Source organism: Biomphalaria glabrata, chromosome 11 (genome assembly GCF_947242115.1).
Source record: "Biomphalaria glabrata chromosome 11, xgBioGlab47.1, whole genome shotgun sequence".
Classification (NCBI taxonomy): domain Eukaryota; kingdom Metazoa; phylum Mollusca; class Gastropoda; family Planorbidae; genus Biomphalaria; species Biomphalaria glabrata.
In genome coordinates this window covers 34,756,425-34,780,168 of record NC_074721.1, presented here as the reverse complement: position 1 = coordinate 34,780,168, position 23,744 = coordinate 34,756,425, and the positions used below count along the sequence as shown (strand labels likewise).

Here is a 23,744-nt window from a genome sequence, read left to right as displayed (position 1 = left end):
AGGGGCTTTAAAAACCATCGTCTCCTGATGTAAAACAGGACAATAGTGCTGTGGGAAGTCCTCAGGTTCCTATACTCCTGACGACCAATACACATTCAGAATATCTGAAGATTCAGCACCTGACTCGGAGTCCCGACATGTAACATGGTTGACCAATGACACTGATCCTTCAAATGATCTGCAGTGACCCAGTTTAGTTTAGAGATTATGTTAGTTTTGTAAATAAATCTATTGTGCATCGTTTTTAGAGACGGTAAAAGTAGTGACGTAGTCAGACTGACGAATGACGTTGTACGGGTACATGATTGGAGAAGAATATGTCTAGGGCTTGTAGAAAGATGGATATTGAACAGACTGCTTATTAAAACGATAAAACATAACCTAAAACGTAACCTAAAACATAATCTAAAACATCCCCGTCTGTAAATAAACATCAGCTGAAGTCTTCACAAGTCTTATGAAGTATGTTAGAGTTAAATTGTTGTGTCCCTTGGATGTGTTCAGACTCGTGTTTAGTATAAGTGAAGTAGTGTAAGACAGCACACATAATACAAGACAGGCCAAGACAGGCCAAAGTTTGAGGAAATTGTTCTCATTTAGGAACAGGTGTACCTTGTGTACTGTCTGGCGTAGAAGTTGGTTTTCATTGCCTTGTACTCTCTCATTTGATACAGTAGAGCCCAGTTTGGGTTCAGCCACACTATAAGAGGGGGCCACACTTCGCATTCCTGAACCCGGGCCCACAGGTACCTTGCTACGCCACTGCCTCAGACTATATATAAAGCATTAACTGAAATAGCACCAAAAAAAATAGGACATAGTGTATTTTTAAAGCATATTTTCTTTCTTTTTCCCTAAGTCAACTTATTTTTAATTTGCCTCAAGTCATATTTTCTTTGTGTAAAGAACATAACCTAAAACATAACCTAAAACATAACCTAAAACATAACCTAAAACATAACCTAAAACGTAACCTAAAACATAACCTAAAACGTAACCTAAAACATAACCTAAAACATAACCTAAAACATAACCTAAAACATAACCTAAAACATAACCTAAAACGTAACCTAAAACATAACCTAAAACATAACCTAAAACGTAACCTAAAACATAACCTAAAACATAACCTAAAACATAACCTAAAACATAACCTAAAACATAACCTAAAACATAACCTAAAACGTAACCTAATAGCATTAGAAAGATAGAATATTTCCTTTTATTTTTGTCTTTTGTTTCGAGAGAAAGAGCAACGTATGTGTTCGTGTGTAGACAAGACTACTAGACTCTGTAGTAGGCCTACTGTTTTGATTTGTTTTTTCTTTAGAACACACTACAAAATAAATGTAGTATGGGTGACTGGGGGGGGGGGCATTCAATTGAGGCTTTCAGAAAATGCATTTTTCCCCCTTTTGCACTGAAATTGGTGATGTGTGGCGTCTATCATTAACAAAGTATTACCGTTGCCTTCTGATTGAAGGATGCAAAAAAAAAGGGTCGTCAGTAGGGCAGCATAGAGTAGGCTATATTAACTAGTTCGATATTAAATTCTCTTTTTTTACAATACATCTATTCAAGTCAGAACTTCATGGAACCTGGAACCAGCCAGGAACCTGCTTGGACAGCTGATCTCAAAAACGGCTCTAACGATTTTCTTAACATTTAACATTTGATGTATATCGCTGAGAAAAGAATAACTAGCTCGTTGGCCACACGGGGATAACTCTAGTCTGACCATTATCATTTTTCAAGTTAAAAAATATAATTAATTTGAATTTGGCTAGAGATTTAGATATAGGTCCAGGGTCTAGGTCCAACATCGGTTTTGAAATGACTATGACCTCTAGTCTATAATATATATATATATATATATATATATATATATATATATATATATATATATATATATATATATATATATATATATATATATATATGTCTATAGATCTAAATGCTTATAATTGGAATATTTAAAAGTTCACTAGATCTATACAATCACTTTACCATGATTATTTCTCGGGGAGCAGGGGGAAGGGGTTAAAAATGTTCCATTGTTTTGTTTTTCAATCTAACATTCATTCATTGTTAAGAGAAAAACAATCGCTCTATAAGTTGCTTAAAGGAGATATAGTCTTTTAAAAAAAGCATTTTGCATTTTTAAAATGTTTGCTATTGTTAAAATCAAACATTCATTGGTTACTAAGGGCAAAATAATTTTTCTTTTATTATAAGGTGGAATTGTCTTTTTTTTTTCAAAGTATTTTTTTAAAATGTTTTTCTTGTTTTTTATTTTCTTTCGTGATTTAGTTTCACCTATGAAGCTGCCCCTGTGTTCACTCTAATGGAGGAAGTCATATTGACAAGAATGAAGCATTTTATTGGATGGAAAGATGGAGAAGCTATATTTGCACCCGGTGAATTTTTTAAACACTTTCCGTAATTATTTTCCTCTTTCCGATAGTGGTACTCATTTTGCTTAATTGTATTTCACTATCTTGTTCTGATTAAACTTTAATAACTTTTTTGTTTGTTTGTTATCAGAACACGTTACATTTGGTATCAAATTGTATGAGAATGTATGCTCTTTTTTAGTAACTTTTTACACAACACAAATTAAAGTTTATTAATCCAAATCAATTTAGTTTTATGGGGGGTCAGATAAGTGTTGGCATCGTCAATTAGGAGAGAAAGAGTTAAATTAAAAATTAAAATGTAACTACGAATATAAATTTTACTTTTGTTGGATTTAATTTCTATACACAATTCAATAAATGCTTTGTTGTTGTTGTTTTTTCGTTTAAATTTTGTTAATTATCAAAGTTTTATTAAATTTAAATGATTGTTTATAGAGGAATAGAGTTAAAAAAAAAACAAGCATACAATAATTAACGGGTTTGTTTCATGCTGACAATCGTTACCACCAGGTGGCGCTATATCAAATCTTTACGGTGTTTTGTCTGCCAGACATTACGCCATGCCAGAGGTCAAAACTGAAGGAATAGGTCACGGTGCCAATCCTGTGATATTTACATCTGAACAGGTAAGTTAAAAATGTGAATTTTTCGTGTCTAGAAGTTACGATATTGTTAGTGCGGAAATGAATCTGATCTGACTAAAAACTCAGGTATAACTTCTGTCCTGACAAAAAACTCATGTATAACTTCTGACCTGACTAAAAACTCATGTACAACTTCTGGCCTGACTAAAAAGTCATGTATAACTTCTGACCTGACTAAAAAGTCATGTATAACTTCTGTCCTGACTAAAAAGTCATGTATAACTTCTGACCTGACTAAAAAGTCATGTATAACTTCTGACCTGACTAAAAAGTCATGTATGACTTCTTACATGACTAAAAAGTCATGTACAACTTCTGGCCTGACTAAAAAGTCATGTACAACTTCTGACCTGACTAAAACGTCATGTAAAACTTCTGGCCTGACTAAAAAGTCATGTACAACTGTAACTATATAATTGGTTGTTTGTTTCGTTTGTTTTACAAGTTTCGGATGTGCCTTCAGAATTTAACAAATCCTAACCCGATCGGGCATGGTTTGTTTCGAACTTTGAACCATCGAGACGACAGTCCAGAGCGCAGTTCACACAATAAGTTACAGTTATAAAGGAAGTCAATTGGAGTACAAGGATAAATTTATTACCTACATTGATGAATTTTGTGCCTGGATAAAATTAAGAGACATCTGCGAAACATCACTTCAACTGTTCAACAAATAACACTGATTTTAACTTTCTGGCAGGATAGGGCGAGGTGTTCAAGTTCCTCTAGTCGTCTGTTAGAATTGATATACCAGCAAGCCTCAGTTACAAGAGTACGAGTTTCCCTACTAGGAAGAGTGGCCTTGATGTCTGTAGTTTAGATCTAGCCTGCTTTCTCAATATATCCTCTGAAACACGAGTTAACGGTCATTCTCAGGCAGTGTCATGATCGAAATTCTTAAAAGGGACACAATTCAGTTTTGGTTCACTTAATAGTGTACACCATGTAGCACTGCGGAATGTCTGTAGCAGTCGCTACCTCTAACTGGCAACAAGAATCTTATTAGGAATGTTCAGGGACTCAAATGATCTCTACGGAGTTCATTCTGAACACCTCATTCGTTACTAAAGAGTTGCCAATACACTGAGACAGGTTTATCCTCCTATTCATTAGTCAAGAAGAAATATTTAACAATGTTTGTATTTTCCTCTTTCAATTTTTCTTTCTTAATATAACAATGCCCTGCATACAAACTATTTTGAACTTTCAATATTTAAAGAAATATGTACGACACAACAAGATTCTAAAAAGATTCGTGTCTTTGGCATTAATGACATAATTTAGTTGTAGCTCACAATGAGCATGATCTCCAGAACGCGGTAAACGAATTTGCATACGCTGCCGCCTCTTTGGGTCTATCTATAAACCTCAGTAAAACAGAAGCCATGTTCCAGAAGTCACCCAATAAAACATATTCATCCCCAAGGATCACCGTAAACGGACAACCCCTTAGCGTGGTAGACCACTTCACATTTCTAGGTCACAGCTGGACTGCGCAGCCACTGGAAATACTGTACTCCTCACTAATCTTCGGAGGACTCGAAGACAAGCGTTATTATTAGTTGTAAATCTAAATTCCCCATGTCTTCCATTCAATAGATCTACTATTTGTCAAGGTGATTATCAATGTTGTCTCTTGTTAGTCCTATAACACTCACTAGTTATACCTCATTCTCTTCAGAGTCATTTCTCCATCAAACGGGCAGCTGCTATACTAGGTATAGGAACTAACAACGTCATTTTTGTACGGTGTCTAGCCAAGTAAGTGCACTGTGGCATAAACTTGTAGTCTGTGTCTGTTATGTAATACATACATTGCGGTTATTTGTACGGTGTCTAGCCAAGTAAGTGCACTGTGGTGAAAATTAAGTCGGTGTTTGTTATGTTAGACATACATTAACCTATGTTTTTTCAATTACAAGACTGGATTTCTAAGACTGATGTGTTATTTTTTCCATGCATCCGTTCAAAGCCCGCTGAAGATTAAGATTTTGAATTTGCGGATTTTTAGGACGCCATGCCTCTGGGTAATGGTTAGTTGACATTAGTTTGGGAAAGTAAATTCGGTTGGTCGTTGTGCTTACCACCTGACATGATGACACCCTCGTTAACGTCGGTCATAGAAACAGATGACATTAACATCATCTGCCTCATGTATCGCTAAGTCTGAAAGGAGGATTTTTATTTTGCATGCTTACTTTTCTTGTATTCTGTTCTTTTGTAATAGATGACTTCTACAGTAACATCATTGCAATGATAATGACATATATAAACTAGGGGTGCACCGGATAGTAGCTCCGGCTCTAGCTCCGGCCGAATATCAAAAAGTACTAACCGGTGCACTCCTAGTATAAACACTAGTTTAACTACCGTCATGTTCTCCAAATATCATTGCAATGATAATGACATATATAAACTAGGGGTGCACCGGATAGTAGCTCCGGCTCTAGCTCCGGCCGAATATCAAAAAGTACTAACCGGTGCACTCCTAGTATAAACACTAGTTTAACTACCGTCATGTTCTCCAAATATCATTGCAATGATAATGACATATATAAACTAGGGGTGCACCGGATAGTAGCTCCGGCTCTAGCTCCGGCCGAATATCAAAAAGTACTAACCGGTGCACTCCTAGTATAAACACTAGTTTAACTACCGTCATGTTCTCCAAATATCATTGCAATGATAATGACATATATAAACTAGGGGTGCACCGGATAGTAGCTCCGGCTCTAGCTCCGGCCGAATATCAAAAAGTACTAACCGGTGCACTCCTAGTATAAACACTAGTTTAACTACCGTCATGTTCTCCAAATATCATTGCAGTGATGTTGATGTTCTTTCCTTTATTCGTGTAGCGGTAAAATGGACGTGGAAGATTTGAGAGAGAGAATGTCGCAGTCACTGAGGGAGGGCAGGAAAATAATCATGGTCAACGCGACCTGTGGCACGACGGTCCTGGGAGCCTTTGACCCTGTGGCTGAGATAGCTGACCTCTGTGAGGACCATCACGTCTGGCTGCATGTGGATGTAAGTCATAGGCGTTTCCTCTTAGTCATATGAAGTGATGATTGGGTGGTAGATGCCCCCATACATTCCCATGGCTAAATTCGTTGCACTGGGAGAAAATAAAAGACTTTTGTATTAAAAATTGGAGAATCACTTCCGAACCAAGGAGTGTTGGGTTCGAATCTCGGTGAAGATCTAAATTTTGAATTTCGGGATTTTTAAGACGCCCTGAGTCTACCCAACTCTAATGGGTACCTGACATTAGTTGTGGGAAGTAAAGGCAGTTGGTCGTTGTGCTGGCCACATGACACTCTCGTTAACCGTTGGCCACAGAAACAGATCACGTTTACATTGTCTGCCCTACAGATCGTTGGGTCAGATAGGGCTACGTTACTTTATCACAGAGGACAAGAATCGACATTAAAAATAGAAGAAATGCAAGATGGGTTGTGGGGCTGAGTGGCCTTAACCACCTGGCTACGTACCTGGAGGGGCTCGAGATCAAGTCCCCATGTAGACAAGGAACTTTAAGTTTAAGTTTGACTCGCGATGACTTGTGTTTGCACAGCGCCCAAAGCCAGCAATTAAAACTTCTCCCAGGCAGTGGCGTAGCATCCATGGCGTGAATGGGGGTTCAATGAACCCGGACCCACGATCATTAGGGGCCCACTGCACTTGGACCCATGACTCTTGATTTGTTGAGAACTTGGGAGTGACACCAAAGTGAAAACATAAATTCACTTTTGTAAAAACCGATAAAAAATAGAATGTAAAAAGCTCCGTCAAAATGTCCTGATCGTTGTACCGAAGTTAATATCAATTTCAAACCAATGTTTTAAGCTTTAATGTAGGAATTTGCTTTGCATCAGGTTTTTGCAAATTGTAATGGTAAGCTAACCCTAACAGTGCGTTTAGGGTGACAATCGTTTCCATATCGTCCCATTCTTTTTTTCCTTGTCTGTTCAGTACAGAAATGGGAAAAAGGAGGGGGGGGGAGAGTTTGGTTAAGAAATAGGGATAGTCCTGATTGTCACTAATTAAAATTTCGATGCAGCTGCAAATTATTCAATTTTCTCAAAGCTTGATATGTTTTTATTTTGTTTTGTATTTAAAATATGTAATATTAACCTGTCTGTTGCTCATCTGTAGAAGTTTGTGCTTTCTATCCACCTAAGATGTAGATTCAATACTTTAAACAATATTTTAAGTACAGGTTAATCACATTTCATAATTTCTGTTCATTTCTTTATACTAAACTATTTACGAAATGTGAGAACTTATAAATCGAAATAATAATAAAAAGCCCAGAAAAGAGGCCCAAGGATTCCTATGATGACAAAGCTAAAATTGAATAGCGCAAATGCTGAGGTTTCCTTTAAAAAAAAGGAAAAAAAAAACCACAGTATTCTATGGTCTGGACGTGGACGCGTTAACCTGTTTGTCTTGTGTGTTTTTTACCTTGACCTATCTTTTAGTCTGTTGGACCGTTGGGGCACCAAGCAAGACTTGTCGACCATCTTTCTCCATTCCTCCCTCTCCCTCTCTCAATGGCATGCCGTCCATTCTTTAATGTGGTCCTCCCATCGCTTTCTATGTCTGCCTCTTCTTCTTATTCCTGGTACTGTTCCCTGAAGGAAGGTCCTTGCGTGCCCCGAAGATCTTGTAATATGGCCATAGATTTTGACCTTGCGTTTTTTTAAATATAGTTAGAAGGCCATCATGGGGCCCGATCGCAGTAACCCTGTCTCTATTCTCTTGGTTTGTGATGCGGTCTTTGAATGTGATATCTACGATCTTTCTGTAGCATCTCAATTCCATTGCTAGGATCCTCCTTGTGTGTTAGTGTACATGAAGGTATAATCTGAATAAATCATGAAAAAAAAACTATCGAATCCGAAGAAGTTTACATTGTGAAATAGTGTAAGATATTTAATCAAGACGATGCATCCTGGAAAGTCTTAATTGCATTTTTTTGTTGTCTTCTGTATAGTATACACAATGTTAATGTAATCATTATATCAGAATAAAAAGGGGATGAAATCTAACAAAAAAAAATCATTAAATATTTAGCAAGCCAAAGAAACATCCGAGTGTTAACATAGGAATAGTTCAAGTTGAACATGCTTGTGCTATTGCAATTAAGGAGGTAATCGAATTGGGGAGCTGGTGTATAACAAGATCTAGAAGATAGACAGCTAACTAAATTGATCATGGATTAGTGCCATTCTCTGACAAATGCCTAGTATTTGGTTGAAATTTGGTTCATTGCTCTTAAAGAAATTTAACGCCACATATTTATACAAAAAAACTCAGAAAATTGCTATGAATAATCAAATCTGACAGGACACCAAACAAAGCCCAACAGATTCAAAACGAGATAATAGATCTGTTGGGCAATGCAGTTCTGGAAAAAAAAAAGGTACTTTAGGACATCCGTTCTACACCATTCGTCTATTTCATTGGTGGCAGCGCTCAAGACAAATAAAAAGTTGATATCAAATTCGTATTTTTCTTTTGATACTGTTCAGTGATCTCCCATGACGGACATCCAAAGAAATAGAAATTAGAGAGTTATTTATAGGTTGTTTTATATATATATATATATATGTGAGAATCAGACGTCAGCAGAATTAGCTGCACCAATGCTTCAAGTAATGAAACAACATTTATCCTTAAATAAACTACGAGACTAAAGCTATGAAGGTGCTTCCAATATGACTGGATACTAGAATTGCCTTTGGGTAATGTTTCATCAGAAGAAGCCGCTCGCGCTTTTAAAAATAGATGCACTGGTTTCTTACTTTACTACTTAGAAGGCCAGAGAAATGTTCAGTAAATAAATATTCCATCTATTTACTGTTAAATAATGGACGTAGAAATAGATACTAGTTTGTATCAATGTTTCAAACCGTGACACCTAGAAGTGTTTTAGGAATGTAAATATGTATAATGGGAACTTGGACTCATAAAACATTTCTTTATTTATCTGAAACTTCGTTAACTCGTTTCATTCTGTTCAAAAATTGTACAAACATTGACTTTTAATTCGTGTTGGAGTTCTAACAGAGTCAAACGTAATCAGATTATTACAAGCTTCTCTACTTGCATTGGAATGTTTTTTGGCCAATGTACCGATACAGTCAGATTGCTCAATTGTTTTGTCATAGCCTACATTGTATTCGTCTTATTGGGGGAGGGGGCCCACCAATATATTCTTGAACCCGAGCCCACGTGTATCATGCTACGCCACTGCTCCCAGAAACCATACAGACACAACAGACATAGGACCAAAGGACACTAAGAATAGCATACGCGCATGCAAGGCATTTATACAAAAGTTATAATAATAGCGCTTGGCTTCCGAACCTGGGGTCCTGAGTTCGAATCTCGGTGTAGACTGGGGATTTTGAATTTCGGGGTTTTAGGGCGCCCCTGAGTCCACCCAACTCTAATGGTACCTGTCTTTAGTTGTGCTGGCCACATGACACCCTCGTTAACCATTAGCAAAAGAACCTGATGACCTTAACATCAACTGACCTATAGACCTTATGGTCTGAAAATGGGGGAACTTTACTAAAATAATAATAGTTAGAATGATTTGAACCCTAACCCACCGAAGTTTAAAAGTAAACAAAAAAGTTGTAGTACATGTTATAGAACTGTTATACATCGACAATTTTACCGATTCTAGCGAGAATATAGCAGCATTACTTCTCGGACGTGATTAGATATTGTCTGGTGTTGATCTGTTGTGTGTATTACAGGCAGCCTGGGGAGGAGGCGCCTTGTTGAGTCGAGACCACAAGTATTTGTTGGAAGGAATAGAGAGGTAATGTGTATTCTACATTAGAACTGTTCATGTATCCTTTAACAGCGATGGTAAATAAATATGTTGCGCTCATTTTCGTGTCGTCTGCTGATTCTTCAGACGACACGCAAGGAAAGATAACTCTGCTGCAATATTGAAAGTAAAAATGTCGCTGGAACATTGCTGTATCTCTTTAATTTTTTTTCTTTCTTTTTAATCTTTATCTGTCTCATTGATCTCTTTCCCTAAATTTTGTTGCAACATTATCCTTCACTGGCTATTCAGTGCCTGACTTAGGCATAGGTAAACTAGGGCCTCCGATTGATTAGTGGTCGCCTCGTATTGGACTCAAAGAATTTTGTTAGAGAATAAGGTAGCAAAACATGGAACAGGTCTACTAGCAGAACTCTAAGTCTACTAGCAGAACTCTATGTCTACTAGCAGAACTCTATGTCTACTAGCAGAACTCTATGTCTACTAGCAGAATTCTATGTCTACTAGCCTAGCTCAAAGTCTCTACTATGATTGAAGGTTTATTTAAGAGAGTGCAACTCTAATAGTTATAATACATATGTCCATTATTTTATTTCTTGTTGAAACTTATATCTAGTCTGGTGATCATAAATTTTCCATGAAACACATTCGTACAATCGGCGCTTGGATTAAGCTGAAAAATCGGTTTGTGACATATGTACGAATATGAAGCTTAAGGAACGCTTATTGAAGGTTATGGAAATAGCGCTATATCAATTTAACTTATTTGTTGATATAGAGGTAGATACAGTAAGGTTTTTATTTCATTACGTATTTCTCTATCTTAATTTTTTAAATTTTTCTATTTTATTTGGGATCAGTCAATTACCTATGGCCGGCCCTACTGTTAGCCTCTCTTTTTTTTAAAGCTGTAATATCAAATTCTTTATGGTCAGAAAATATTCAGGACTCATGGAAGATACATGACCATCATATCATGACCATGATCAGGCCAGTGCTGACACCCTTTCGGCAAATTTTGCCTAATCCTAATTCCCATTTGCAGGTGTGAAATGTTAGCACTATAATTAGAATAAAATGTGTCTTATTTTATCTTATTTTGTAAAATACAGACGTTACTTCAAAAAAAGAAGCTGATAACGTCCTACGCGTCATGCATCTAGTCATGCATGTTAACCAATGACGTACATTCTGCCAAGTCACTGGTTTTCCTGGCTGGCTCAGGCAACCCAATCCTTGCTCAAATCAAACTTCAGATGTCCGTTATAAAAAAAAAACGTACAACGTAATGACACCAAAATATAATGACATCTGTATAAAATTGGCAATATCAGATACATTGGCATACTAGTGAACTAATAATGTCATTTATTAACTTGATTCAATGTGGAATACATTAAGGTAGAGAACTCTAATGTTTTTTTCTCACCAGCTGAATATCTTTTTTTTTTCTCTCCCCTTACTACCAGAGCTGACTCCGTGACCTGGAATCCTCACAAAATGATGGGAGTGCCACTACAATGCTCCGCATTCCTTACCAAGCACATGGTTTAGTTTTGTTTTGTTTTTTTAATTTACTTTTTTTGCGATATGTTTTAATTGGTATAAACAATCGAATTAAAACAAATACTCAAAAAAAGTTTATCTTAGAGGAAGAACTCATAGATCAACCATAGATCTCAATACTTTATGATCTATTCCCCTATTCGATGTCAAACAAAATTAATTTATTACCACTATTTTATTAACTTATTATTTAATCTTTTTTTTTTTTTTAGATTCATGTCTTGTTAGGGAGTGGGAGAAATAACGAATTAAAAGAGTGTACCAGACAGACTGAGTTGATATAGGCTTTGTAAAAATAGTAGCCGTCTTCATAAGAACTATATTTCTACACAATATTCTCAATATTAAGCACGTTTAAAAGTGTGAGGTCTAAACATCGACTAGTGGCTACCCATTTTGTATATATTCACATTAGCAATAGAGAAAAATTAAACTGAAAAAGAAAATCCCTGTCATGCGACTAGCCACTTGGAATGTCAGGACAATGTGTCCTGGTCTCACTGATGATCTAAGGCCGATCGACGATGCAAGGAAGACGGCAGTTATAAACAACGAGCTAAAAAGGCTACATATCGACATTGCAGCCCTGCAAGAAACCCGACTGGCCGAAAACGGCATGCTCCGCGAGACTGACTACACTTTCTTTTGGAAAGGGAAAGCACAGGATGAGACTCGAATACATGGTGTGGGCTTTGCTGTCAAGAACAGTCTTCTTCCCATGATAGTCCCTCCAGTTGGTGGCTCGGAACGGCTACTAAGCATAAGTATGATGACAGCATCTGGAAAAGTCACTCTAATTAGTGCCTATGCCCCCACACTAAGCTCGCTTCAGGAGGACAAAGACAAGTTCTATGAAGACCTCAAAGAAGCCATTGCAAACATTCCTCAAAAAGAACATATGATCCTTCTAGGTGACTTCAATGCCAGAGTAGGATCAGATCACACTACCTGGCCAGACTGTCTTGGGCTTTTTGGAATTGGAAAGATGAATGAGAACGGACAAAGACTGCTTGAATTCTGCACATACCATAAGCTCTGCATTACCTACACATACTTCAGAACAAAACCACAGCACTGTGTCTCATAGAGGCACCCTAGGTCTGGGCACTGGCACCAGCTGGATATGATACTGACACGAAAAAAGGACATTGGAAATATACTGCTGACACGTAGCTACCAAAGCGCGGATTGTGATACTGATCATACTTTAGTGTCCTGCCGGACAAGACTGCTGCCAACTAAGATCCACACATCACAGGGAAAAAGAAAATCACGCCTGAATACTACTAGCACAAAAAATCCTGATCTTTGCACCGAATTTGAGAACAAATTAGAGGAAGCTTTTAAAAACTTCTCTGTGACTGAGGTAGAAAAAAGTTGGACGTTTATGCGTGATACAATCTACCAAACATCATCACTGGTCTTTGGAAACAAAACCAAGAAAAGCGAAGACTGGTTTGAAGCTAGTCTACCAGAAATGGAAACTGCCACTACGAACAAGAGAGCAGCCATGCTAATCTACAAGAAGGATCCCACCCCATGCAACTTAAAAAGGCTCAGAGCTGCACGTAACAATGCCCAAAGAGTAGCGAGACAATGTGCTAACAAATACTGGCAGGAGCTATGCGAAGATATTCAATCTTGTGCCGACTGTGGTAACATAAGAGGACTATATGAGGGCATGAGAAAAGCCTTTGGACCTCACACCAGCAAGTGTGCTCCGCTCAAGTCAAAAGATGGCTCAATCATCAGCGATCGTGCGCTGCAAATGGAACGATGGGTTGAACACTATGCAGAACTCTACCAGATTGAAAACGCCATCTCACCAAATGCTGTTTCCAACTTCCCATCACTTCCAGTTTTGACGGAATTAGACGAAATGCCCTCAGTAAAGGAGCTGAGCATTGCCATTGACATGCTTGCACATGGGAAAACACCCGGAGGAGATGGCATTCCTGCTGAAGTAATTCAGGCTGGAAAACATGCCCTAATCAAACCACTCCATGAACTGCTAAGCTTGTGCTGTGAACAAGGAATGGTCCCCCAGGAATTGAAAGACTCCAACATTGTTACAATTTATAAAAATAAAGGCGACCGCTCTGATTGTAACAATTACAGAGGCATCTCACTGCTTAGCATAGTCGGAAAGGCTTTTGCTAGAGTATTACTAAAGCGATTACAGATCCTGGCAGATCGTGTTTATCCAGAGTCGCAGTGTGGCTTTAGGGCAGGTATATCTACAACAGATATGATTTTCTCTCTTCGGCAGCTACAGGAGAAGAGCAGAGAACAAAAGCAGCCCCTCTTCATAGCATTTATTGATTTGACCAAGGCCTTTGACCTTGTTAGCAGAAGCGGTCTGTTTGCTGTACTAGAGAGAATCGGCTGCCCAAATAAGTTAAGAAAACTAGTGTCAGCTTTTCACGAAAATATGCAGGGCACCGTTCAGTTTGAAAGTTCTTCCTCCAGGCCATTCTCCATTAAGAGCGGTGTCAAACAAGGATGTGTACTGGCCCCTACACTATTTGGCATCTTCTTCTCAGTCGTACTATCCAGTGCTTTTAAATCCCTGGAAGACGGAATATACATCCATAGCAGATCCGATGGAAGGCTCTTTAACCTGGCACGTCTTAAAGCCAAAACGAAAAGGCGTCGTATCTTGATAAGGGAGCTGCTGTTTGCCGATGACGCGGCACTCGTATCTCACTCACAAGGAGGTCTACAGAAGCTAGTGAACGCCTTAGCAGCTGCTTGTCAAGAGTTTAGCCTTACTATAAGTCTCTCCAAGACCGAAATCCTGGCACAAGACGTCGCAGAAATACCTATAATACAAATTGGGAACCACACCCTTTCAGTGGTGCAGGAATTTACCTACTTGGGTTCAACAATTGTCAGTAACCTAGACTAAGACATCGAGCTGACAAAAAGGATAGGAAAAGCTACCACAGCATTGGCAAAACTCTCCAAGCGCGTCTGGGAAAATGGTAAATTGACCACAGCGACCAAAATCCTAGTCTACAACGCCTGTGTTGTGAGCACTCTCCTTTATGGCAATGAGAGCTGGTCAACATACATGTACCAAGAGCACAGATTGAAAAGTTTCCACTTGCGCTGCCTGAGACGCATAATGGGCATCTCTTGGAGGGACCATGTCTCCAATCAGGAAGTTTTAAGATTGGCCAATATGAACAGCATGTATGCTCTCCTGACACAAAGAAGATTACGCTGGCTCGGACATGTCACCCGCATGCCAGATGGCAGAATCCCGAAAGATATCTTATATGCTGAGCTTGTGGAAGGAGTCAGACCCAAGGGCCGCCCAAGACTAACATATAGAGATGTCTGCAAGCGAGACATGAGAGCCTCAGGCATCAGCGAAAGTATGTGGGAAAACATAGCCAAAGACCGGAGTGCATGGAGACAGACTGTGCGTGCTGGGACAACCCTTGCTGAGAACAAAAGAATTGAAGCGGCTTTAATCAAGAGGGATAAAAAGAAAGCTGCCCTGTCTGCTAGCCCTAAATCAGAGGCATACACATGTACGAATTGTGGCAAAGTCTGCCGTTCTAGAATTGGCTTGATTAGCCACACCAGATTCTGCCCCGTCTCAAGATTAAGCCAAAACCAGTGACTCATTTGGGCGCATCCATTGCCTTTCGAGACAAAAGGAGCCATATATATACATTAGCAATATATATTACAAGCCCGTGTCATTAAAGTATTGTAAGAAACATTAAAATATGATTAAAACATTTATGCTCATGTGTCAGCGAAAATTCCTGGTAAAAAAAATAGCCCTTTACGCTTCAGATTTTTATAACTCTTAAAAGTAAAATAAATTCAGTATTCGTATTTTTACCGATCAGAAGGAATAATTTCTTTATTGTACTGATGTTCTCGGTTGTTTCCCATTCAGTCAAATTGGAAAGAGGAGGATTTTAAGATATTTACATTAGAAGCTCATGACCCCGTAATTTAAATATTTATCAAATATTGACAATGTTGTCGACCTCCACAGGGTTTACTCAAAAGTTGTAACGGAATGGGGGCCAGCTATTTGTTCCAAAAGGACAAACACTACGACATATCTTATGACACAGGCGACATGAGCATCCAATGTGGCAGACATAACGACATCTTCAAACTCTGGCTCATGTGGAGGTCAAAGGTCAGATTCAAATTTATGTATACTTCTTTCTTGTCGTAATCTCGAGACTGTCGTAATCTTGAGATTGTCGTAATCTTGAGATTGTCGCAATCTTGAGATTGTCGTAATCTTGAGATTGTCGCAATCTTGATTTCGTTGTAATCTTAGTAGACAGTAAGATAGAAGATATATATTGGCGGAGAAAACGCAGAGAAAGTGATTTACTCCAAATATGGCTATGACGCTGCAAGAAAATGAAATATTAAAAGCAGCCAGTTTTCGCAAAAAGTGTAGAAATGTTGAATTTAGAATGCCTCAACCGAGATTTCAGCATTATGATTGAGTACAATCGTATCATTGTAAGTAAACCCGAAGCAAGTTTGGTAATAGTACCTAGGACCGTGACAGACTATCATTCGATCTAACAACATTGAGACATTCTCAGCAATATCTCTGTATTGGTGACTTTCATACATGGCGAAGGTCATCTGTTTCTGTGGCCCAAGGTTAACGAGGGTGTTATGTGACCACCACAACTACCATCCGCCTTTACTAATGTCAGGTACTTATTAGAGCTTGGTGGACTCAGATGCGACCAAAGATCTCGAGATTAAAAATCACAATCTTCGCGAGGAATCGAACCTGAGACCTCCAGCGCTTTACCGCTCAACCACCGCGCCTTAACATCATCTGCCCTATAGATCGCAAGGTCTGAAAGGGGAAGTTTACACACAAGGTGAAAAAAAATCTTAAAATAGCACATTTTTTGGTGTCTCCGGTGTGCAAGGTAAATAAGATGTTGACAAGCTAGGGCTTTTTTTAAACATTTATTTATGGAGATTGTGTTCACTTCTAGCCCCTAGCAGAATCAAATTTTGTAGGCGCTTCTGTTTGTGGCACCAACTAGTTTAATTATGGAGGAAGCTTTACACTTTTACTCTAGGACTTTCAAACCAAATGGGTAATTAACTAGCAGCAATAAAGGAGATTTGATACGACGATCAGCTGCCAAGCTTGGAGATAGTGTTAAAATTGTTTTGTTTTGTTTTTTAGTTGGCAACAACTAAACAATGACGTTCAATTGAGCGTCCTTGATATTGTTTAGGTTAACATGAAAATCTCCAAATGGTCACATTGTTTCAAGACATTTCTCATCCTGTGACTTCTAAGAGCAGAAATATCTACAAATATTTGCCTCACAAACAGGACCTACTACTACTGTCTACAAACATTTGCCTCACAAACAGGACCTGCTACTACTGTCTACAAACATTCGCCTCACAAACAGGACCTACTAGTACTATCTATAAACATTCGCCTCACAAACAGGACCTACTACTACTGTTAGCTTACCATTGTTTGAATTTAATTGTTTCGTACTGTTTTCTTGTCAGGGAGATTTAGGCTTTGAGGAACAGATTAACAGAAATTTTCTTCTAGCAACGTAAGTGTTTACGTCTGTATGTGTGTGTGTGTGCAGTTGTATTTTGTTTTCTACGTATGTGTTTATGTGTGTATATTTGTATATTATGACAAATGTTGTGTTTTAATGTGTGTTAGTTGCTGTATGAAGTCTAAGTGTACATTTACACATGCACAATTGGAGATAAACACATACAGGCACAATGCTAGGATGCAGGCAACTGACAAATATTGCGCTTATAGTTTACAGATTGAAATTGTATTTATTTACAAAAATAAAATCCAACGAAAAGGTGTGTTGTTGTTGTTTTGTAATAATAGACCGTGAATTATATTGAATCATGATTGAACTAGCAAAAGTATTGATTATCATCGATTGGTTTGTGCTACTTTGGGGAGATATCCCTATTGTCTCTATTGCTTATTTTATCACTTCCGGTAGGTTGGTTGATGGGATTGTCTTCGTCGTAGTTGACGGGCTCTCAGCTGGGAGTCTCTAGCGAGTAAAGGGATGAGGCTGGCTCTAGATTCAGAAGGATAAGTTCTGGCAGTCGACAGTGGGCAGTAGACTCTGGGCAGCGGGCATCTTAAGAAGGAGACTGGGCAGTAAAAAAGTTTGACCTGTTTCGGATGTTGCTTCAGATAATCTACTTCCTAGTCCATACTCGGGAAATGGCAGTGGGCAGGGTTTGAACCCGGGACCATCCAGACGACTGAACAATAGTCCAGCGCGCACACAGCGCGACCAGGCAGCCACCCAGTAGGCCCTGAGCACTGGGCAGTAGAAACCAGACACTGCACCTTGACAGTCAGTAGAGGGCACTACAACGGGCTCTACAGCGGAGCTTTTTGTAGTGTGCACTAAGATATACATGTAGGTAAAGCAGAGGGGCTCATTCAAAAGGATTAGAAAGTTTTTTGCCAATGTAAAGAGGGAAACAAGAGATGTAGTAGATCCATGCTGATAACTTGTATGACATCTAGAATGTGAGCTGGTGACGTTCTGTCACATATGTGTGTGTGTGTGTGTTTGCTTTACTTATTTTTGTTTTCTACGTTTGTAAGTGTGTATGTGTGTGTGTGCGTAGTTTATATATATATTTTAGTTGTATACTTTTCATACGTTCGTTCAGAAATGAAGATTATTACTAGTGAGTCCAAAAGGGGGAATGTCCTAGATTCGAACTCGTGGCTCACTCCTCCTGGGCCCGACGAGCTAACGACTCTGCTAGTAAGGTACTTTATGTCTAGAGAAGATTGTATTAGTATAGTTGCATGTTGTTTGTTTTAATTCAAAGCGGTGACTTATAAACGAGACTAATTTAGTTTATACCACCACTTCAGTCAAGTACAATTTCTTTCCCTTGTTCGAGATACCAAACAAAATAATTAATTACCAATAGTTAATTAACGAATTGGTTAATTTATTTAAACTGCTACTTGTGCACAATAAAATAATTGTGACAAAATTTCAGCTTGACCCAAGATTGCGTATCGGAGAAATAACGTGTGAAACTTTTTACAATACAGGCAGACGACAGAGTTGATAAAAGCTTTGTAACAAATCTAATTTATGTTTTCACTTCAAGGTATCTTCGAGATCAAATTAAAAAACGGGAAGGATTTTACCTGGTAGTTGAACAGGTGAGTACCTAGATCTCATTGTGGCTTTGTTTTCAATCGATTATTTTACCACTTGAGTTTGTTCCTTATGTTACACTAAGTGTGTTAAGAGAATCTATCTGACAATGCTTTTTCAAAAATAAGTTTACACAATTTTTATTTTTATGTTGCGTGGACAATACAAAGACTAATCACTAAGACTAGGTTGGCTGTCTTCTTTTTGAAGGATAATTGGGCCTACTAGTGTCCAGTTTTTTTTAGTCTTATGTTGCATCCTTGTTTTTATAGTTGATTTTTTCCCCAGTAAATTTTAAATGGGACTCTTTTTTTGCTACAAACAGATAGAAGCTCCAAACGTCTGCTTCTGGTACCTCCCGCCATATTGGAGAACATGTTCTTTTCAGGTCATTCCAAAAGAGCAAGTAGCAAAGGTAACGAAACAAGTATTTATTTTTAAACTAAATTTAATGTTTTTTTATTAGCTTCTTATATTTTGCCATTTTGAGAGAGGCGTTGCAAATCTAATGCCAAAGCTGAATCTGGACATAATAAGGCTCCTACATCCATCCAGCTTTTGCCTGGAGATACATAGATCTAAATTCTTGTTTGTGCAATTCGGCACTTTCAACTGATTTGTTAAATAGTCCTACTCATCACCTCAATCTTACTTACTTTGACTTAGATCCTTCCGCGATATTAGGCGCATAGTGCTTTCTTCTCAGCCTTTTTTCAACTAGTACCTACAAAACCATCTCTATCAGTGTACCAATGTACTTCAAAGCTGCATACTCTTTCAAGAGGCCCGGACAAGACTCTGGCACCGACACCCTCCTATAGAAGTAAAACTATACGGATAACTGCCTAATCTACAAACCACCGCGCAGTTCATCTCAGACACAGATTACCTGTCTAAACCCTTCATAAAAAAGAGAACGAAGAAAAAAAGAAGTGTACCAAAAATGAAGTATGCTGGTAGTAAAAGTAAAGTTTCCCTTTCAGACTATCCGGTCTGTAGTGCAGATGATGTAAAGGTCACCTGTTTCTGTGGCCCACGGTTATCAAGGGTGTCATATGGCCAGCAAAATGACCAACATCCTTTAATTTCCCCCAACTTATGTAAGGTAGGCTACCCATTAGAGCTGGGTGGACTCAGAGGTGCCCTTAAGATCCTGAAATTTAAAATCCCAGTCTTCACTGGGATTCGAACTCCGGACCCTCCCATTCGGAAGCCAAGCGCTTTACCACTCGGTCGCCACATCGGCAGAGCTCTCAATAAATTACACTTTTTTTTGTGCTATGCTAAGATGGTTTGATTCTTTCTATAAAATGATACTATGCCATATCTGATACCATGACTGTGTTTTAAACATTTGTTTGAATTCCAGATTGCTCCGCTCATTAAATCTAAAATGATGGAAGCAGGCAGCTTAATGGTCCAGTATCAGCCACTTGGGGATTGGCCAAACCTTTTCCGAGTCGCTATCTCTAACCCAGTACTAACCAGACGGGACATAGACTTTCTTCTGGATGAAATAGATCACCTGGGTCAAGAGATCAATGTCCCTGAAAACTGGACTCTAGATGCGAAATAATCTGTATTTTATAAGTATCTGTATATACTTTTCAAGTTACATTAGAGTGTAGCCTATTTAAAATGTACACATAGAAACTGTGAGAGTATTTTATCTGTTATGTGCTAGATTCTAGAGGAACTAGTGAACGGTCATAAATCACCTTAGAGTCAAGTCTTCTAGACTTAGCCCTTGACGCTAATGCAATGAAAACTGGGGATGTTGGGTAATTGCCAACGTTAAATGTTGAAATATGTGCCAACTTCAAAAGTAAAAAACACACACATGCACATCTATCTTGTAGTATGGTGGCATATTTGGAAACAATTTTAATGTTAATTTTTAATGGTTAGCTTTAAGCCCTAGGCAGTGTGTAATAAAGAGGTTCATTGCGCCGGGGCTTATGATTCCAAGAGATCCATGAAAAAAAAAACATAACATACATTTATTGTAAGAATTTAAATGTAATGAAAATAATTTGATTATTAATACAAATTACTTTGTGTTCCCTAAAGAAAGAAGGACGCCAGGAGGCGGCAGCCTAAACGAAAACCTAGCAATATTTAATACTTTATTTAAGTTTATTCGCATTATTGTTCAGTCCAAAAGTGTGATCGCAATTTACGTTTTTTTTTAAAAAATGGAACTTTGGCAGCATGATCTATAGTAAACTGTGGGAGAAGATCTTAAGAACGTAGGTAATTTGAGAAATTTAGGCAGCAGAAAAAACTCGATCATGAGATTCGGTTCCATTGTTTAGATCATGAGTTGCGGTTCCATTGTTTAGATCATAAGATGCTGGTCCATTGTTTATGTTTAGATCATGAGATGCAGACAGAAAAAAGAGCAGTGAGATTGATAACAAAGGAATATTCGCATTTGACTAGAGTAACATCTTTATTAAAATCACTAAATTTAGAAAGCCTACAGGATACAAGACTCAAAAGTATAGTAACAATTATACATAAAACACTGAACCATAATCTTCAAATACAAATTCTAATAAATACAAAATCTAATAAAATACTCAGAAAGACACAAAGATAAAAGCACATTCCTCGTTCCAACTCTAGGACAAATTTGTACAAATGCTCCTTCTTCCCTAGTGCCATTAGAGCATGCTAGAGCTAGCCAGGAAAACCAGTGACTTGGCAGAATTTAAGTCATTGGTTAATATGCATGACTAAATGCATGACGCGTAGGACGTCATCCTCTTCTTTTTTTTAAGTAACGTCTGCATTTTATAAGATAAGATCCAAACATATGTGAAGAGTTAAAATGAAAATATTTCAGAGACTATTCTTTATGGAAGACTTTCATGATATATATATGGCTCCTTCTGTCTCGGAAGACAATTGGTGAACCCAGGTGAGTCAACGGCTTTGCTTTCGTCTTGAGACGGGGCAGAATCTGGTGTGACTGATCAAGCCAATTCTGGAATGGCAGAGTTTGACACAGTTCATGCTTATTTATGCATTTATCCTAGGGCTGGCTGACATTGCAGCATTGCAGCTTTTTTTTTCTTGCTCTTGACTGATGCATCTTGGCTTCTTTTGACCTTGACGTAGTTCGTACCAGCAAGTACAGTCTGTCTCCATGCTGTCCGGTCTTGGGCTATCTCCTCCTACATACTTTGGTTGATGCCCGTGGTTCTCATGTCTCGCTTGCAGACTTAGATCCTTCCGCGATATTAGGCGCATAGTGCTTTCTTCTCAGCCTTTTTTCAACTAGTAGTAGGCTAGTCTTGGGCGGCCCTTGGGTCTGGCTCCCTCTGCAAGCTTAGCGTATATGATTTCTTTAGGGGTTCTACCATCTACTTGTGAGTTTGTTCTCCCATTCTTGGTGAGTGTGTCAGCCTTTTCATTTCCTTCTAGTTGTATATGAGCTGGTAGCCATTGAATAACATTTTTTTTGTTTTTTTTTTGCTGTTGTTGTTGAGCTTTGTAAGTGCTGTTCTGAGGTTTTTAATATAAGAGGAATCAGAGTTTTGCAAGCTTTGGAGGGTTGTTTTCGCATCGGTTAGAAAGACAATCTGACTGTGTGGGAACTTGGATGATTTGCTAGCATGGTAGCAACTAGTGCTTCCCTTTCTGCTCTGTGACTGTCAGAGAGCTCTCCAGTTGCAATGAAAATGCTGTTACTATTGAGAATGTGACCTTTAATTGCGTCGTTCTCAAGACATCACCATAACTGTGTTCAACAGCTGACATTTCGTTGTTTTACATCACAGACAACTAAAAACTATGAGACTATTTGGCTGCCTGGTCGACGAGTGGTATGCGCTCTGGACTGTCGTTCGGTAGTCTCGATTCTCCTGGGTTCGAATAGTATTCTCTGCCATCCCCCGAAACATGTGAATCTATTTTACAAGCACAACATTTTTTAAACAAAAAAGTTTACAAACTAAGCATAACATCAAATGTTAGGAACATGCATGTATATATTAATACTTACTTCAACAGTAACACAGTGTGTTAGACGAGAGCTGTTATTTTAAAGTTGGGATTGATTCAAACAAAATTTACATATGTTTTATGACAAAATGGCACTCTGTTTCATTTATTATTCTCTCCCTTGAGTGAGTGTAGTGTAGAAAGATTTCAGCTTCCTTACTGATTATGTGAAATATTTTTGTTGATAATACTTTTTCATGACATTCTAATTACGTTTGAATACATAATTGAACATTTCGATACTAGTTTTGTTGTTAACTAAAAAAAAATAATAAGAGTTATTAAAACTTTTTGTTTCTAAGTTTTGGTATTTCTCTAGTCATTTTCCATACGTAATTAATTTGGGCGGATTTAAATCGGGGCATATTTCATATTGAACCTCACCCCCTCCCGTCCTTTTTAGCTACGGTCATTGAATTTGGGGACAGCAGTTTTGCTGTATTTTTTTATTGGAAGGGGGTTTGTAACCTAAAAACAGCCCCCTTGGCTACACTGAACCTCGTCCTTGAAACCTGAAATTTGGTAATTGTAATTTGCTTTAGTTTTTCCCTACGTTTTGCTTGATCTCTCGTAGATGTAATTCACTATGGGAGCCCAGCGATTGGTTGTAAAATAGTTTATCTATGGTAGACCTCGACATTCATTAAACTGTATGTTGCTTGTAGCTCAGTACTAACACATTGGATTTTAAAACAAAGGTAAGGAAATGAATCTCAGAGATAGAGAGATTTTTTCTTTCTTTTAAATCCATAACTGTATTAAGATAAACTGGATTTTAAAAATATATAATTTTGTCCGTATTTCTTTATTTTGTTTTTGGCAGCATTTTTTAAAAAATATTCCAAAATTGTCATCATCATCTTTCCTTTAAGTGGTGCCTGTGTCGTAAGGGTGGTTTAGTAAATTAATCACGCCCTATGTCCTTCAGGGAGCACTGTGCTTCATGGACTCTAATTGTACCATGTTTTTTTGCTCAAACGTTACGGAATGAGGGCCTTTTCAGAGCATGAAGCGAGGTTTGGAACTCATTACCCATTTGCTGGGACAAACAGGCAATACAACAACAACAAAATGCTACAAACAAATTGTT

General features: G+C 38.1%; 1 protein-coding gene across 1 annotated transcript in view; it reads left to right on the top strand.

Moving 5' to 3' along the window:
* Positions 1 to 23,411, top strand: part of LOC106072827 (glutamate decarboxylase 1-like) — a 38,454-nt gene extending 15,043 nt beyond the window's left edge. The window contains exons 6-16 of the mRNA XM_056005000.1: positions 2,311 to 2,417; positions 2,928 to 3,043; positions 4,743 to 4,822; positions 5,920 to 6,091; positions 9,835 to 9,899; positions 11,342 to 11,420; positions 15,457 to 15,606; positions 16,980 to 17,029; positions 18,597 to 18,651; positions 18,972 to 19,061; positions 20,016 to 23,411. Of these exons, the coding sequence (XP_055860975.1) occupies positions 2,311 to 2,417; positions 2,928 to 3,043; positions 4,743 to 4,822; positions 5,920 to 6,091; positions 9,835 to 9,899; positions 11,342 to 11,420; positions 15,457 to 15,606; positions 16,980 to 17,029; positions 18,597 to 18,651; positions 18,972 to 19,061; positions 20,016 to 20,222 (1,171 nt within the window). The 3' untranslated portion in view covers positions 20,223 to 23,411. The remainder of the gene's footprint in view (positions 1 to 2,310; positions 2,418 to 2,927; positions 3,044 to 4,742; positions 4,823 to 5,919; positions 6,092 to 9,834; positions 9,900 to 11,341; positions 11,421 to 15,456; positions 15,607 to 16,979; positions 17,030 to 18,596; positions 18,652 to 18,971; positions 19,062 to 20,015) is intronic.
* The last annotated feature ends 333 nt before the right edge of the window (positions 23,412 to 23,744 follow it).